Source organism: Periplaneta americana, chromosome 9 (assembly GCF_040183065.1).
Source record: "Periplaneta americana isolate PAMFEO1 chromosome 9, P.americana_PAMFEO1_priV1, whole genome shotgun sequence".
NCBI classification, from domain to species: domain Eukaryota; kingdom Metazoa; phylum Arthropoda; class Insecta; order Blattodea; family Blattidae; genus Periplaneta; species Periplaneta americana.
In genome coordinates this window covers 103372844-103391533 of record NC_091125.1, presented here as the reverse complement: position 1 = coordinate 103391533, position 18690 = coordinate 103372844, and the positions used below count along the sequence as shown (strand labels likewise).

Genomic DNA, 18690 nt, shown 5'->3' with positions numbered 1-18690 from the left:
GAGAAGTAAATGAGGAAAAGGATGAGGAGAAAGAGGGGTGAAGTAAATGGGTTAAAAAGAAAGGAGGAAACAGAGAAGAAAAGAAGAGAAATCAAAATGTGATGAGTAAAAAAATAAAAGCGAATGGTGACAGGGAATGCAGATAAAGTGAAAGAAGAAAAAGAATGAAAGATTGGTCAAAAGGAAGATCTAAGAGAGATGATAAGAAACAGAAGTTGGAGAGAGGAAAATAAGAGCAGCAGAACAAAAGAAGTGAGGAAGGAAGAAGGTAGACAGTAAAACGGGAGAATAAGGTGAGAAAAGGAGGAAGATGAGGAAGTGGAGTAGAAAAGGAGGAAAGTACAGAAAACAGAAAAGAAATAATAGGAAGAGAAGAGAAAGAAGGTAAGTAAGAAGACAATTAGGAGAAAAAAGAGAGAGAGGGAAGGACCGACTTTGGAGGATCCGTGCAGGTCCTACGAAGACGTCAGCTTCAGATCCTGGAGAAATCTCGTTAATAGTTTTTATAGCAGGGGGAGAGGGCAAAGGTATCTTCTGCTAGTTGGCTTTGTTTCCTATCACGAGAGGCTTCCGTTTACCAAAATACGGCGCCTGTCACCGGCTTTGTGGCAAAGCGGAGTGGGGAAGGGGGAAGTCTGAAAAGACTAGACGGTGCACAGTCGCGAGGAAGGCAGTTAGCGGTCAACAGCGGCCCGGCAAGGCCGGAACTAGTGTGAGGTGAGGAGCGCACTACCGCAACATGCTCGTCGTCGGCAGCAGGCAGTTGCTTCCTTTCGCGACTGTGATTCTGGTAAGACACTTATCCTATCTTCAGCAGTTGTCAAGTTGACTACGGACTGAGTTGGTGATATTTTTATTTTAAAAATAATTGCAACACCATTTTTAGATTACATAATATTTCGACACTAAATTCAGCATTCAGAAGTTTAGAATTTTTCCATTGCTACCGATGTATACGTAAACAAAGAAGTTTCGCTGAATCAGATCTACCTTAATCTTCGGTTCAACGGAGGGGTGAGAACGGTATTCTACGCTTTGGGGTTGTTACAAAGGCTAAGTCTACGTGACTTACCGACGACTATAATGATTTAATGAGTAGGCGAGGTGTTATAATTAAAAGAAAATAAATGACCTTTACTTCGCTAAAAAATTTTAAATATTAAAAATCAGGGTATCGGACTACTACCGGTATTTTCACTGTAATCGTGAACGAAGAAGAATTTACTGTGTTTATGTTATTTCTTTTAATAAACCTGGAAGGAAAGCAACATTATTTTTTGTATTAGAAATTCTAATGGCTACAGGATTCTCTATATTAGTGTTATTTTAAATTGGCAGGCTAGAGGTACAAAATTGTATAAGTAATGACATTTACTTTGGTGAAACTGGAACTAAATAATAGAGAATTTTATTGTTTTTTATTACCCAGATTTCTTTTGCTGAAACTTGAAAAAATGCACAAATATATCTGTTCCGTCAGGGAGTTACACTAACATGTAGACACATTTAATTAGCCTCTTTTTTTACTATGTAATAGGGTGACTAGGTTATTTTGTATTTGATCCAATGGGGAATACCGTTCAGAAATCTGATCAATAACAGTAGTTTCACCGACATTCTTACCATCATCAAGTAAAATGGTAATGCAACAACAGTAAACTTCAAAAGACGAAATTGTTTCCGGGGTCAAGAACGGGAAAGTTTTTTATCTTGTGATAATAATTGAAAATGAGTGACTGTTCCCGGAAGTAGGGACGTCTGGTCACCCTATTATATAGGATGTTTCGTAAGTAACGAGTCTATCCAACAATCAACTATTTTGGATAATTTTTTGAACTGATATTCATCCTCACGAGAAAGAACCCTTCCCGGTGCCGTACAGTCGATTTGTAAACAAACGTCCCCTCCCCTCGCCGCCAGAGCTATTAAACGAAAGAATGGTTAGTGTTTAAACTTTTATTAAAACACATAAATATAAAAAACAATATCAAGTGCTGACAAATTATGGTGTGCAATTTTCAAAATGTCTTCTGTTCTGCTGAATGCACAAATGTAAGCGACGTATCAACTCTTCATGGACTCTGGTGAGCATGTCAGGCGTAATCATTCGTATCGTATGTTCAATTCGTTCCACTAATTCAGAAATGGTGCGTCGCTTAGTCGCATAGACACTATCGTTGATGAAGCCCCAGAAAAAGAAGTCCAGGAGAGTCAAATCAGGTGATCGCGGAGGCCAATGCATTGGGTCTCTGCGACCGATCCACCTGCCTAGAAACACTTCGTCTACGGAATAAGCGCTTAATTTGAGCAACACTGTTTTCAATTTCAAACAAGACAGCAATTTTTCTCTTCTGCAATAACGTTAAGCGGCTGTGTGGCATTTTATCATTCCAATCTATCACAAAATGTGTATAGGCATGGCCGTGTGCGTATAGAAGGTCATGCTCCAGGTCATTTTAAGTTGGCATCAAATGCAATTTACACATGGATAAGTAGCTTCCTCTGGCGGAGAGGGGAGAGGGTGTTTGTTTCCATATCGACTGTACGGCACTTGGAAGGGTTCTTTCTTGTGAGGATGAACATCATTTGAAAAAAAAATCCAAAATACGTAGTTGATTTTTTATAGGCTCCTTACTTATGAAAGACTCTGTATAATGAAATTAACCTATATCACTTGTATAGTTCTAGAAAGATTGAGAAAATATAGAAAAGCAATTAAATCACGAAATAATTCGGCTATTTTACTGAGACCTTCCCCCACTTACTGTATTATGTAGGGATGCTGGGATTACTGCGACATCGATTCAGGTATTCTAAAGGCATGTTATCTTCTTTAGAAACCAAGACAGAGTATAGGGGTGTGGGAGGTATAGTTCATCACCTCGGCATTGGAATGAGGTGATGCATCGGTGGTAATATTTATTACTATAAAATTGGACTAAATACAGAGTAGTATTAGTAAGTGCAATTTATTTGTATAAGACTGAAAAATGGACTAGAATTTTATTTTATACTACCCTGATATACAAACAAAAATTTTAAAAAATACCATTTAGTTCCGGATAGAAGAAGATATCAGATAATAGACGACATTAAGATATATGGATCATATGAGAAAACAAAGAGGAAGGCAGAAAATAGGAAAGACTGGACATTTGCATTCGTGACTGAGGGAAACCATAAAAAACCCCAGTGAGATTGGTCGCCCATGGGTTTTGAATCCGGGACCTCTCGAATGCGAGTCTTTCAAACTCTACCGGCTGAGCCAACTCGCTCGATTCCAGATGATTGTTAGTAGCTGAAAAACTTTTTTTTTGTCCTCTTGTCCTCCTCCTCATGATTATTATTATTATTATTATTATTATTATTATTATTATTACTATTATTATCATCATTGGGGGATTGAAGCTTATTTCATTCCGTTTATTAGTCATACTTTGTATTCCTGGTGTTGTGGAAGAGAAGGCCTGATGTCCTTAACTACACCAGAATAAATAAATAAATAAATAAATAAATAAATAAATAAATAAATAAATAAATAAATAAATAAACAAATAAATCTTACAGCAAATTGTATTTATTTGTTCTAATTCCTTTTGCTTTAAATACTGTACTTATAGCCTATATGTTGCACGAAAACATAGGGATTTTATTTCCTCAAATCCTGTGTCACACTTTTTTTTTTTTACATAATATTATATTTACTTTAGTTGTGTTCTAAGTGAGTCAGTAAATGGATGACGGTTGTCATAATGTGACTACTCACGCGTCTAGTTTAGCTACGATGACGCTCATGGTTAATTTTTCTACAAGATGTTTCGAAAGAGGGATCATATGGCATTGGTCTTCTTGAAAAAGATGGTATTTTAATTTAGGCCTGCTATTGTTATCTGATCTGCATAGGAATTGTTGAAAGACGACAGGAAAAAATGAAGTGTCATCAGAAAACCTGCATCAACTTCAAAACCTTTCCTTTGCGTATCGTCCGGCTTTCAGTCCATGTGACGCTGGAAGTCGGCAAGTTTCTGTTTGCCTTGCGCTCTCTATCACACTCTTTCTCGTACTATAGCCGAAAACTCGGCGTTAATGTCGTCTCCGGCAATTTTTTATGGTGGACTGCTCCTTGAAATATTCGCGGTAATCGCGGTAGCAAATCCGTATAATTCATCATTTTGGCGATGGTACACCTGTGATAGAAATGTTCTCTCACAGCCTATAGTCTCGTCTGCTTTCTCTCCTCGAAAAATCGAAAAATCGAAGGAGAATTGGGAGGAAAATTTAAAAGGTACGCAAAACGCGTCCTTGCAAGGGGTTGGGGGCTGTACAAAACTAAATATGTGAGCTCCAAGCCTGTTGGCCACTAGTCTCACTCCGGGTTACGCTGCTCCCCTGAAGGAGCTCTAGAAAATTTTGAAGGGGAAGCCGAAATTGGACGTAACCTCTTAGGTACCACATACGCGAGGGGGGCTGAGATTGATCACTTGATCACGGAACGGGGCGAGGAGGAGTTGGCTGGTGTTTGCCGTTAGGATGGCAAGACGTCGTCATCCGTTGTTCGATGACAAAGCATTTGAAGGCCGTCGGAAGAAGCGCCGTGAATTCTAACCTGCAATTTGAGAGGTTCCTGTCCTTTCAATTTGCGACTTATTGAGTGACCTCGTATGTTTAATAGACTATTAATATTATCTGAACTAGGGCATACATAATTTATAATAAAGGTGGAATATATATGGGGAAGGGCATATAGGTCCGTGGCCGCTTTCTCTCCTTCCTCTTCTCTCGTTTTATCTCTCTTTCCCTCCTCCTCGTCTCGTCTCGTCCTCTCTCTCTCTCTCACTCACTCTCTCGCTCTCTCCCCCCCTCCCCAATGTTGACATTCTCCTTCCGTCTAACAATCGCTTGAGCGAAAAATATCCCCATCTCTGATTTGTACAGTAGTGGCAAAAAAAACCGGACCGACCCTTGTAGCTGATTTCAGAGCCTTGTACACTCCAGAGCACGATAGACTGGTAACTAAGACTTTCGTGGTTCGAATCCTGCCTGGGAAGGAAACTTTTTTTCGTTCCTTATTCAAATTTATTCCCAATACTTTTCCATTGCTGGTAAAATTCATGTTCTGGGAGTAATAGGCTAAGTTAATTAAGTAGTAAAATATTTCGAAAAGTATTGGAAATAAATTTGAATAAGGAACAAAAAAAGTTTCCTTCCCAGGCAGGATTCGAACCATGAAAGTCTTAGTTACCAGTCTATCGTGCTCTGGAGTGAACAAGGCTCTGAAATCAGCTACAAGGGTCGGTCCGGTTTTTTTTGCCACTACTGTACTTCGTAAAAGAAAAACTTTACTTTTAGTAAAAATGGGGGGGGGGGAAGTCTTGGATTTTTCAATGACATCTTGCAGAGAATTCCGAAAATTAGATTTATAACGAACAGTCATGAATAAAAAATCCACGAGCATTTTTTTCATATGCTGTTCTCGAAATCGTTTTGTTTCAAATAGAATAATCTATGCCTTAAAAGAACATTCATAATCATTCAAGAACCTGTGACTCAACCACGAGAAGTGATTTATATAGAATATTACATTATATTGCCAATTAAAAGTGTTAATTTTCACTTTTACAGTTTATCTCAGATAACATGTAATTAAAACTGTCTACATGTTCAAATTTGAGAGATCAAATTTCTGTAAGGACTGGGTAACTTTCATAACTTCTTTCTATGATTGGTATATATTTTGTTTTTTCTCTTTGTACTTTCAAAGATTGATTTATGAGTTTTTCTCTGTTTACAAATCTCCGCCGATATTAACGAAGGATGAGCAAGTCTTTAATTTTAATTGGAGGCCGTTCCACGGTAGTTGAAGCATGACTTGGATGTGCTCTGGACGGAAATGCGTCTACTCCGTAAGATTTCCACGTGCTGCCACCCACATAATCTGCACGAGATAACTAGTCCATGGTTCAACTACGATGAAACGGCTTCTACAATGGATTCGCTGGTATTTCCACAGAGTAACGATTGTTGTCTGTCTGCACCTGGGGTTAAACCGGTATAATAGACATGTCTTAATAGCAACCTCGAAGGAAGTTAAATATATAATCACAAATAATGTATTTATACAAGATTCAACCTCTCTTATTCTAGAATTCTATTGTTTGGTGTTAGTACTAACAGTGTACATACTTAGGTAAAAAATACAAAAACAAACTACTGGTATTTGGAGTTAAAGAAGGAAATTCCAGTGCCTGGAAAGAATGGACAAATATTTGTATGCAGTCTTAAAAATTAGATAATCGCCTTGGCATAAATTTGGAATTAACCGTGCGAGGTAACTCAGACGGAAACGTCTGACTCTCGTATTCGAGAGGTCCCGGGTTCAAACCGCGTGGCCTGCCACCTGACAAGAGTCCTTCATGGTTTCCCTCAGTCACAAAGGCAAATGTCGGATCGGGAATTTACATACCATGAATCATCACTACTTTAATCACCAATATTAGGTTCGTTCCAACAAATGGTTCATGCATCAGTTCATGTACGAACCATGGATCAACTTATGCGCATGCATTGGTTGGGTATCTGCTACTACAGACATGTCAATTGATGCCCACTGGAGCAAGCGCGCGCTTCAGAGCCCAGGAGAGCCTGAGCGCTTTACAGCGAAAAGGAAAGAGACAGACGAAAGAGGTGGTATATGCCGCTTGGTTGAGCTATATTCAGGAGTGGCCAGCACTGATTCAATAGATAAAGGGAAGATAACTTATTAAACCTGTATCCATGTTAATTTTTAGATTTGCCTGAGAAGTATAAATGCATTATAAGAATGTAAGTTTTAATTTTAATGCTCATTTTTCACAAGTTTGATTTTTTTATTCAAAAGAAATATTTTCTCAACTTTTCGTATAGAAAAGTGAAATTTTCAGGTATAGGCCTATTTATTTAGTAGCCTTACAGAATGTTTTCGTAAATCTAATATACCGTATATACGTATTACTGAAGATAGTGTATTGAAAATTTTGAAAATATTCGCATGGAAATTGTTTGTAAGGAAATGAATTAACAAAGCAACTACTGTTACATCATAAGCAAAACATACGTGTCCATGTGTTGTAAAAATGTCAGCTCTATAGCTTCAGCAGATTTCGAGAAAATAATTTAATATTCTGATGATAGGAAGTTGCTCACAAATATCACCTTAAAAGCATAATGCGATAAGAGCTTTGTTATGCAATATTAGTTACGCTTAAAACAGATGCAGTACCTAGGTAACTTTGCTTTGTACTGTAATATAGTTTTGACTAGTTTATTGATTACTTTTGTAAAGCTAAAGATACCATCAATATCAATTCCAACTTATCATGTCATATTCAATCTCTTTCTTTGGAACATCACTTTCTTTATGAATGATGTGTTTCATCCACTTAATACAGTATAATATTATACTACTATGGAATTTAAGTGAATATTCCTTCTTAACTCTCTATTATGTTATTAAGATTTAAAACACAAGTGCAATATTAAGAAATCAGTGTTAGTACTTTTGTTTTACAGACAATATAGATAATATTAAACAGAAAGAAGCCATATAAAAATAACGACATAAAATTTCACGTTCCGTTTGAAGTTTGTGCACCACTGTTTTCTTAATTCAACAGGTTGCTTATTCATATACACAACCCTTCCTCTTTCCGTACTTAGCGCTTGCTGCCCGCGCACGATGTCAAGGTCAGAAAAATGCGCTTGCTTTGACATCACTGTGCTACGGGATTGAAACAGAACTGGATGATGCTGGTACGCTTTTTCAGATCACCGTATACAAAATCCAGAGATATTATAACTGTGATCATCTTTGCTAAGAACGGGCTGCTTAATTATTATCGTTTTGCAGCAAATTCAAATTGCAGAAAAAAGAATTTTGGTAATTTTCTATAAAAAGATAACAAAAAATATTGAAGGCAAGAATTCCGTTAATTCGATGTCGTGTACTGGAGGACTCTCATCTAAAAGCAGCTTTTTTATTAATTTATGTACGTTATTTATTGTACTTTTAATCAACGTTGCATGTTGAAATTGTAATTAACTATTTCAATACCCAAATAATTTTCATTCTCTTTCTTTTTGGCGAAAATTTAAACTACTTCTCTAGTTTTATTATTCGTCTGCACTGTCACTTTCCATCTTAATCTCATTGACGTAAACAGTCGATCATGACCTTCTTCAGTATCTAGACGTTGGTGAGCCTATGCGCATGTGCAAGACACACTTTCATCGGTACCCGTACATGCCTCGATCCGCTGACTACTTCTGACCACTTCGAGGGTGGGTACCTGGTTCTAATGAAGTGCACAGGTAGCATGAGATAGTTACTCTGCCTGCCATAATAAATTCACTTCAATTAAATTCCCCAATGTAAAAAAAAAGTGTCAAAAGTTTGTTGGAACTCCCGACAACAGTACATGTTTCCGGTTCAGAACTGGTTTGGAGTGTGTTGGAACGCTTTTTCGGAACTGCGCATGCTCACGATAGTTACGGACGGTTCCTGACTGTTGTTGGAACGAACCTATTATAAACATTTAAAACAAAATCTAAATTAGTGACATGAACACAAGCTTAACAGAAATAGTGTACGTGTTGTATATTGTTAAATTACCTACAGCCGTTGGAATTAGGTTTTTAGGTAATCTATCGTGTCCTGGAACTTGATACTTCCAAGTTTCGGAACTACATACAGGTTCCATCATCAGGGTAATACCAGAGTGGTCGCCTACTCTGATCTTATCCTGATGGTGGAACCTGTATGTAGTTCCGAAACATTGGAAATGTCGAGTTCCAGAACACGGTGAATTACCCAAAAGCCTAATTCCAATCACAGTCACCTGCGAAAGCCTAAAACTCATATAACTTACTTAGACATGTTTTTTCTTCCTCTATACGAACTGTCTATAAATCAATCTAATGACAGGTCAGAACTCTGTCGTAAAATTAACTTTAATTTGTTCGTAATGTGTTATTCATTTCACTTCTCTTTCTACATTACGTAACTTTATCGTGAATGAGTCACCCACCTGAGATCTTGAGCAGCTGCCCTGAAGTATCTGCATCTATGGTCGTGATGTATAGTGATAGATTTATTGATATTAGTTCACAAAAGTACAAACTTAATAATTTATTACATAAATAAATATACATAATAAATATACAATTTCCTAAACAAATTAATTTATCGCAAATCTCAGTTATTAATTGTTCAAACTTGCACTTACGTCTAGTTTTAGAGCATGTTTAAACCAATCGTGATAACTATTAAAACTTTAAAACTTATTTATCTGCTCCTTCTCACAATTTTCTACCATGAAATTATTTTTTTTTGTCGTGATGTAGAGGCTGAAAGTACAATTCTATAGAGTGATCCCATTGTTGTTTTCGAATTAGGTCTATTTCTGAGATACTAAACCATCACTTATAAATAGTTTATCAATAAATTATACTGCAAATAAAAAAAATCCTCTGAGGCGTGTCAGCAGCCATTTTCCGTATTTTTCTTGTACTCTGTTAGCCTCCTAGTCTCTTGGAAAAGCTTTCTTGTTTCTCGTTATTTTCCCCACACTTTATCCTTGACCCACTTCTTTCCCGTTTTGCCTCTGATTAGGCCTCGAACATGTGTCGGTTACCTTTTTTGATTCATCTTCGCAACGTTCAAAGTCATCGCAATTCATTGCTTTCAGTAATTTTCTTTCTGGTTCTTGTTCCGATTCCGTTCTTATATGGATAATTCTTATTCTGTCTCTATCTGTTTTGGTCCCATCTCTCATCAATTACCTTACAACTGTTAAGTTATCTTTCCACAAGTTCGTTCGCGTCCACACTTGTGGAGTAATTGTTAGCGCGTCTAGCCGCGAAACCAGGTGGCCCGGGTTCGATTCCCGTCGGGGCAAGTTACCTGGTTGAGGTTTTTTCCGGGCTTTTCCCTCAACCCAATATGAGCAAATGCTGGGTAACTTTCGGTGTTGGACCCCGGACTTATTTCACCGGCATTATCACCTTCATCTCATTCAGACGCTAAAAGACCTAAGATGTTGATAAAGCGTCGTAAAATAACCTACTAAAATAAAAAATCCACAAGTTCGTAGAAAAAAAAAATAACCCATTTTTAATTTCGACGCTGAATACTGATTGAGGTTCTGGCTGATATGTACATCTATTATCAGACAGTATATCTCACTTGACGATATATATCAGAGGAAGAACAATTTTTGTTTCTATGCATCTGAAGTCTGACTAGTGTAATATGTAGCTAGTCGGCGATGTATGCAATGGAGGGGGAAAGGAACTGGCCACCCTATCCCATTATCTCCTGGTCTAGTTGCCTCATAAGTGGTGCCTTCTTGGTATCACTTGTGAGGTTCAGACCTGTCTTCGGACAGATGACTAAACAACAACAAATAATAACCTCGACTGTGAAAAGCGTCGTTAAGTAAAATACGGTACTGTTGTTCTTGCTAATGGTACTGTATATTCTTAGCTTTATTTTCGATTCTGACTTCGCTTTGCATTTAAGTGCTATACGAATATATAGGCCTACCGTATTCACAAATTATTGGCCTATCCTAATGAATGAATGAATTAATGAATGAAGCCACTGTGTCCCATGAAGGGCTAGGGCCTCCTACAGGAGGGGAAGCTCGGTTGGTGTGGTTCACATGATGAGCTATTTTACGTGAACAATATTTACATTCACATTCACTATGTGAGATACACTAGAGTTCGTCAAATTTTAGATCTATATGAGTTTGTTCACTATCTGTCTCCACTCGTTCCTGTTGCGGGCGATGGTTGACCAGTTCCCTCCCAGCTGCTGCTTAAATGTATCTGCCCATCTTCTTCTTGGCCTGCCTTGTGTTCTCCTTCCTATGTGCGGGTCCCACATGGTGGTTTCTCGCGCCCATCTGCCGTGTTGCTGCCTTGCTACATGACCACCCCACTTCCACTTCCACTTATGAGGGCTTTTTCTGTGATGTTCTCAGAAGCTGTAATTTTCTGCAGTGCCGCGTTGGAGACCTTGTCTTTCAGTGAAACGCCAACTATCTTCCTCTCCATTTTCTTTTGGCATATTTCGATGTTCATCTTTTGCCTCTCTGTGGGGGCCCAGGTTTGGCAACCGTATGTTAGCACCGGGAATACACAGGAGTTAAGAGCCTCTAGTCTGAGTCTGCGGTTTATGGACCTATCGATGAGTATGAACTTTAGCGCCCAGAAGGCTTTCCAGGATTGTGTTATTCTCCTTTGTATTTCTTTCTACATCCCTTGGTTAAGTGAGACAGTCTGCCCTAGGTAGATGTAATCGTCCACGTGTTCTATCTCTGTTCCTAGTACTGAGATTGGTGTTGGCGTTCTATTTCACATTATTTTTGTTTTACTGTAATTGAGAGCCCAACACAGGTGCTGAGCTCGTCTATCCTAATATTAAACAGAAATACATGATATTACCATGTGAAGTTTTGACTTTAAATGCACTCCATGAATCACGGCAAATATCCAGACGGTTATTCCATTCCGTCAAACTCCGTCAAGCATGTCTTGTATGACATTCCTGATGGCAGTGTTAATGCGCCTTCTCAATTTCGGCAACGTCGTTGAAAGTGGATGGACGTAAACATTGTCCTTGACGAAACCCGACATGAAGAAATCACACACTGTGATATCTGGTAAACAGAAACCATGACGTCCAAATTGCTGTTGAAACACGCGGCGAACCGCGACAGCACAACATCGTTCATATTCGAGCACCCACCAATTACGGCTTCTTGATAGTGCAGCCATTTTCTCCAACAAATGAAACTCAAATGGTAGTGCGAAAAAAAAAAAGAAAGAAAGAAAATGGTGGTAATATTAAGTTTGTCAATTAAATATTCGTGAAAATGTAGTAGGCCTATAAATCGTCCAATAATTTTTGTTAACAGTGCATTATACATTACGTACATTTAATTGCAATTATGTTCCATCCTAGGAGTCTGTGGAGTAACTTCGCGCATATGGGGGCGGAGTCTGTGCCGGAGTGTATTGCGGGCAGCATCAGCTCCAGTCCACTAAGGCAGCGTTTCTCAAACTTTTTTGAAGTGAGGACCACTTTTTTAAGTCGGAACAGTTCCGCGGACCACCTTACTCTTGTTCCCTTCGAAAGCAAATTTATCATTTTCGTAGCATATTTTAATACCAGTATACTTATATTTTAAAATAGAATTAATTAATTATAATACTTTTCTAGTTATATTTTTGTAGCCAATCACAAGTAACTTATAACAAATTCTGTGCATTGTTGATTCATCTTATGTGGCACACGCAGTAGTTGTCCATGTTTCTGTTAAATAGTGCCCATTATAAATAATGAAAAACTGACTTCGATCCAGATCTTTGAAAAGAAAGGACATTGATACAGTTAATTTAGTCAGTGCTAATAGTTCAGAAGCTGTGTGTGTGTGAGGAAACATTAATATCAGTGATTATAGTGCCACTACAGAAATATCTAGTCCTAGTGGTAGCTATTCAAAGAAAAAATACTTTCGTAAATATGACAAGAGTTATTTGGAACTTGGATTTACTTGGTGTGGCAATGAGAGTGAACCAAAACCTCGGTGCGTTGTTTGTTACGAAGTGCTTTCAAACGAGTCTATGAAACCTACGAAATTGAAACGGCACTTAGAGACGAAACACGCAAGTGTAAAAAGTAAACCTGTCGGATTTTAAAATAGGCGGAGTCTAAAATTTCTTATATCATCATCTGGAAAAAGAAATAAAAAAAATTAATGCAGAAACATGCCCGATTTTCAGCAAATAAAGATGCAATTTGGCACGTTCTATTTTATTGGTGTACGACGTATTGCACGTGCCCATTTCAATGTGCAGACTGGGTGTCGGAAAAACTATCAAGAAAGTCATCAATACATGAAAAGGTTCGGTACTTTGGTCCTCTGTTATGAATTCGAGTGGTCCCTGGCTGGGTTACAGGCGCGGCACCAGATGTGCAGGGAAAAGATGGCGAGAAATGCCAAGTTCATAGTTCATAGTGCTTTAAATCCCTCGTTTGTTACTGAGAGTAGAGTGGGTAGACGGGTAGGGTAAGAAATTATTTCACAAAATATTAGTACTGGGAGAAAAAGTGAAAGGCGATTGTCATGTGTCATTTCTAAACTCTGAGATTTTCAGCTATAGTGTGATACGCAATTCCTTTGAATTTTATTTCTTCTTCTGTATTTTTTGAAGGACCACAAGGGCAGAACTCGAGGACCACAGGAGGTCCGCGGACCATAGTTTGAGAAACGCTGCGCTAAGGTGTAAAGGTAGAGTTCAGATAAAAATTATCCCCTCCTGCAAACGATTGCTTGCTTCGTTCAAGCAATGCCTCGCCACAGAGTAGTCATTGGCCCTAGCCCTCCCACATACCACTTGCGCAGAAATCTTATTTCGTCTTTCTACTCCACAGATTCCTGGAAAGGACCATAATGGCGTCGTGTTATGACGATACGCTGTGCGTGCCTCAGTTCGCATTCCTTCTCTGGCTCTCCTGGCTGCTGTACTGTATAATAGTCTATTAGATGGCCAGTCATTTGATCTGGAAACAGATTAGGAGAGAAAGTATTTTTAGAAGATATGGCTACAAACGAATACGCTGGCTAAATTTAGGGATGGGAAATCAAATAATCGCTCCTTCGTGTTTACATAGGGATTAAAATGGAAATGAAATGAACCTCAGACCGGAGAGACAACACTTCTGCACGATAAGGTGGGGAGTCCTTGAGGAAGTTAATGGGTTCGTTGGCAGTTACTCATCACCTGTAAAGGAACACGAACGTGCAGTAACGTACACCTTTCTCCACCCACAAGTCGCTGCCGGGTTTAACCTCCACGCAATCAGCCTGAATTTGTATCAGCTACTCTGCAGTTCCATTCTGTCATCAGTCACACCGCAGTTGTAGGAAAGTAATAGCATTGCATTTGTGCCCAACAAGCTGTGTGGGGTTTCATTTCTTGAAGTGATGATTTCTCTCAAAAACCGAATGACCAGCCATACAAATAGCTTTGTATTGTGAAGAGCGATTTCCATTTCTCAGTCAGGCCATAATAAAGTTTTTCATGTACAGTGAAACCTGCCTTTGCGGTCACTTCATTTAAACGGCCACCTGGCCAAAAGGCCAATTTTCTCTGGAACCAATTGGATTTTCCATAAGATCAATACAAATTCTCTCTTTATTTAGCGGCCACCTCATGCTTCGGCCAGCGGCCGGGGTCTCTTTGGATTAGAACCTGACTATAATAGTCACTGTCCAACAAAAATTTTTTTCACGGATACTGTCTGACCTATTTTTTCGATGGTAAGAGGACAGAGAGCTATATCACGAGTACAACAGCTAAGTGTACAACAGTACACCCTCCATATCTTGGGGTTAGTTGGTTAGTTTTATGACTCTTTTGTCACTTTCCACTCCGACTCTGCACAGCTATAAATTCTTACTTGTTTTTAAAGGATTGAAACACGGACGTTTTCTATCAAAAATGTCACAGTATGTTTTAGGTCAGTAGTTAACCATTCGAAATTTTTTTATTGTGTTTTCTCCTCTTTCCATCTTTTTCTATTTGGACCAGCTTTTACGAATTTTTCTTCTTTTCATTCAGTTGATTCAGAGGAACTGTGACGTTAGTTTGAGTCTAACAATAAATCTAGAGTGGTATTAAGTTTAGAGGTGAGACGGAAAATGATTGAAGAAAGCGAGAACGGAACATCTGCGAGAAAAATTGCAGAAATATTCAAATGTGGAAGGACACAAATACACGGTATAATTAAGATGAAATATTAAAACAATGGGAGGAAAATATGCATGGTGGCCAAAAAAAAAGAAGAGAGAATCTGTGTTTAGTAATGTGAATGATTTCGTTTACGAATGGTTCAAGTGTGCGAGGGCGAAGAAATTGAGTTTTGAAAAGGCTAGTTGCAAGAATGGAAGAGGCTGACATTAATATGCACGATTCTTGTACGCGCACAGCCTTAAAAAGTCAATGAAATTCAGTACTTTCATGCTGATTCATAAAAAACCGCAACCTTAATCAAGCGGCCACCTGATAAAACGGCCATTTTACAAGGTAACTTCAGATGGCCGCTTTAGACAGGTTTCACTGTACTTCTAGATAGCGTAATATATTATGTTACTAGTCAGCGACATATGCAATAGAGGGAGAAAATAACTTGCCACCCTACCCTATTATCTTCAGCCTAATGAGTGATACCTTACTGGTGACAGTTATGAGCTTCAAGCCTGTCGTCGGACAGTCGACTAAGCAATATGTATCCGATATGTTGTCTTGTCGGTTTTGTTTCTTCTCTCTTCTTCGGCTTAGAAGTTTTCTCTCGCCTTCCCCTTAATTTTATTTCTCCTCATTGATTTTCCTCTTCCCCTTTTTTTCCTTTCCTGTTTCAGATATTTATTTAATTTGATCGTTTTTCTTTCTCTTATTTGATTTCTCATTCCACCTTCTTTTTTCTCCTTTCCTTAATTCTGCCCTCTTCTTTCTCCTTTCTTCCTTCTCTCATCTACTTTTTCTCACTCTTCTTTCTCCATATCCTCTATTCTTTTCCTCCATATCCTCTTTTACTCTTCCTATCTGTTTCTTTTCTCTTTTTCCCTCTCCTCACTTACCCTCCCTTACTTCTCTCTTATTCTTTCTCCTTCTCTTACTTACTCTTTATCTCTCTCTTCATTTCCTCGCTCTTCCTCACTCCCCTTACTCTTTCTGACTCTTCCCACTTATTCTTCCTCACTCAGCCACCCATTCTTTCTCACTCTCATCATTTACTCTTTTTAAATCTCATCACTTTCCATTTCTCAATCTCATCACTTACCCATTCTCAATCTCATTACTTACTCTTTCTCAATCACACCACTTCCTCTTTCTCAATCTCATCACTTACTCTTTCTAAATATCATTTACCCATTCTCAATATCATCACTTACTTTTTCTCATTCTCATCACTTACTCTTTCTCAATCTCACTACTTACCCATTTTCAATCTCATTACTTACTCTTTCTCAATCACACCACTTTCCCTTTCTCAATCTCATCACTTACTCTTTCTAAATATCATTTACCCATTCTCAATATCATCACTTACTCTTTCTCAATCTCATCACTTATTCTTTCTCGATATCATCACTTACTCTTTCTCAATCTCGTCACATACTCTTTCTCAATCTCATCACTTATTCTTTCTCATTCACACCACTTATTCTTTCTCAATCTCATCACTTATTCTTTCTCATTCACACCACTTATTCTTTCTCAATCTCATCACTTATGTTTTCTCAATCTCATCATTTATTCTTTCTCAGTCTCATCACTTAATATTTTCCAAACTCGTTATTTACCGTTCGTCATTTTCATTATTTACTCTTACTCCCGCTCGTTCTTCCTCTTTCTCGCTCTTCTTCCTTACTCGTATATTTTCCTTTTATTTCTAATCGTCTCCGTCTTCCGTTTTCTTATTTTTTCCTTCCTGCTGTTCTCTTTTTCTTACATTTCGGTATTTATTTCCCGTCGTCCTCTTCTATCCCAATATTCCCCTGATTGTTAATATTTTATCAACTACCATATCAATTTCCTTGTGTTTCTGTTCTTCTTGTCTTTGTCGTCTTCATTATAGCTCACAGTAGCATTGCCGATTTCTCCTCTTGCGAGTTCATGTACCACTAATTTATCACCAATCTCGTCATGGTTTCAGTTCCTTGACCCGTTGTGAACTGGTTCACTCTCTTGTAACTGTTTCCGAGCACGGAGTTCTATTTATGCAAACCGCAGCGATCATAAGTTATTAAATGTTGACCTATCTTGTCGCCTTAACGTTATAACTACTGTTAAAGTTCCACTGAAATATCTTGATGGTGTCCTTTTGAGCTTGCCGTACTGGATGGTATCAAACACGAGACATCACTGCGCTACTCAGTGCCGAATATCTCGTGAGGTGGGTGCCTTGACATCCAGATACTCTAAGCCTGTATTGGGATATCTTTTCTTTAGAGCTTGTAATGGTAAATAAACTTTTTGTAGGTCACTTTTACTTAGCAGTAATTATTCACGTACCAACTTTCAAAGAGGTTCTTTTTACGATGCATATATGTACGATATATGCATATTATAATGCAAACAATATGTTCATATCATCTAGGCTACAAACCCTAGGCGGCGTAGGCATATAATAATAATAATAATAATAATAATAATAATAATAATAATAATAATAATAATAATAATAATAATATTATTATTATTATTATTATTATTTTTACTTGGTTATTTAATGACGCTGCATCAAGTACTAGGTTATTTAGCGTCGATGGTATCGATGATAGGAAGATGGTGTTTGGCGAGATGAGGCCGAGGATTCGCCTTGGATTATCTGACATTCGCCTTATGGTTGGGGAAAACCTCGGAAAAAACCCAACCAGATAATCACCCCAAGAGCAACTCCGGATCGGCAGGCAAGTCCATTAGCCGACCGAGCTACGCTGATGGCTTCGTAATAATGACTCTATATAACATTCTTTAGAAATAAGGTATTTTATTAAATGTCCTCAAAATCACACGTTTTGACAGCACATCTATTCATATCTATACAACATTAATAATTACATGGACATAATGCAGTTGTATTAAAAAAATTTGGAAAATTTTTGTAAAAATAAGTATTGAAATGTGCAAATAAGTATACAAAAAAATTATACAAATTTGCAATGTAAATATAAGCAATTTGCAAACCATAAATTGTAGTAGGACTGACATAGTGCCAAGCAGTTTGCTGTATTGTCAGCTAATGCAGCACGAGAGTTACGATTCTGCTATATTCAACGATGAAACTTTACATTGTTGATTACTAAATATTGTTTTATAAAGCTAAATGATAGCTGTGAACAGTATGGGATGAAGATAAATACAAATAAGACAAAGACCATGGTCATAGGAAGAAAAGTAAAGAAGGTGAATTTGCGAATTCTAAATGAGGCAGTAGAGCAAGTGAACAGCTTCAAATATTTGGGATGTACTGTAAGCAGTAACATGAGCTGCTGACAGAAAGTGAAAAGGAGGATAGCAACAGCCAAGGAAGCTTTTAATAGATAAAGGAGCATCTTCTGCGGGCCTCTGGAAAAATAACTAAGGAAGAGACTAGTGAAGTTCTTTGTATGGAGTGTGGCATTGTATGGAATAGAAACATGGATATTACGACGAAGTGAATGGAAGCGAATAGAAGCATTTGAAATGTGGATATGGAGAGGAATGGAACGTGTGAAGTGGACAGACAGAATAAGAAATGAAGCTGTGTTGGAAAGAGTGGGTGAAGAAAGAGTGATGCTGAAACTGATCAGGAAGAGGAAAAAGAATTGATAAGGGTCACTGGCTGAGAAGAAACTGCCTACTGAAGGATACACTGGAAGGAATGGTGAAAGAGAAGAGTTCGGGATAGAAGAAGATATCAGACGATAGACGACGTTAAGATATATGGATCATACGAGGGAACAAAGAGGAAACCAGAAAATAGGAAAGACTGGAGAAAGCTGAGTTTGCAGTGAAAGACCTGCCCTTGGGCAGAACACTGAATGAGTGAGTGAGTGAGTGACTGAGTGAGTGAGTGAGGTAATATATTTGTTTTCC

At 38.1% G+C, this 18690-nt stretch overlaps 1 protein-coding gene across 3 annotated transcripts in view; it reads left to right on the top strand.

The window, feature by feature from the left end:
* Positions 1 to 641: 641 nt before the first annotated feature.
* Positions 642 to 18690, top strand: part of LOC138706330 (protein spaetzle-like) — a 137556-nt gene continuing 119507 nt past the window's right edge. For all 3 annotated transcript variants that reach the window (XR_011333966.1, XR_011333965.1, XM_069835466.1), the window contains exon 1: positions 642 to 790. Coding sequence is in view for 1 of the 3 variants with exons in the window: in XM_069835466.1 (XP_069691567.1) it covers positions 740 to 790 (51 nt within the window). In the remaining 2 variants the exon portion in view is untranslated. The remainder of the gene's footprint in view (positions 791 to 18690) is intronic.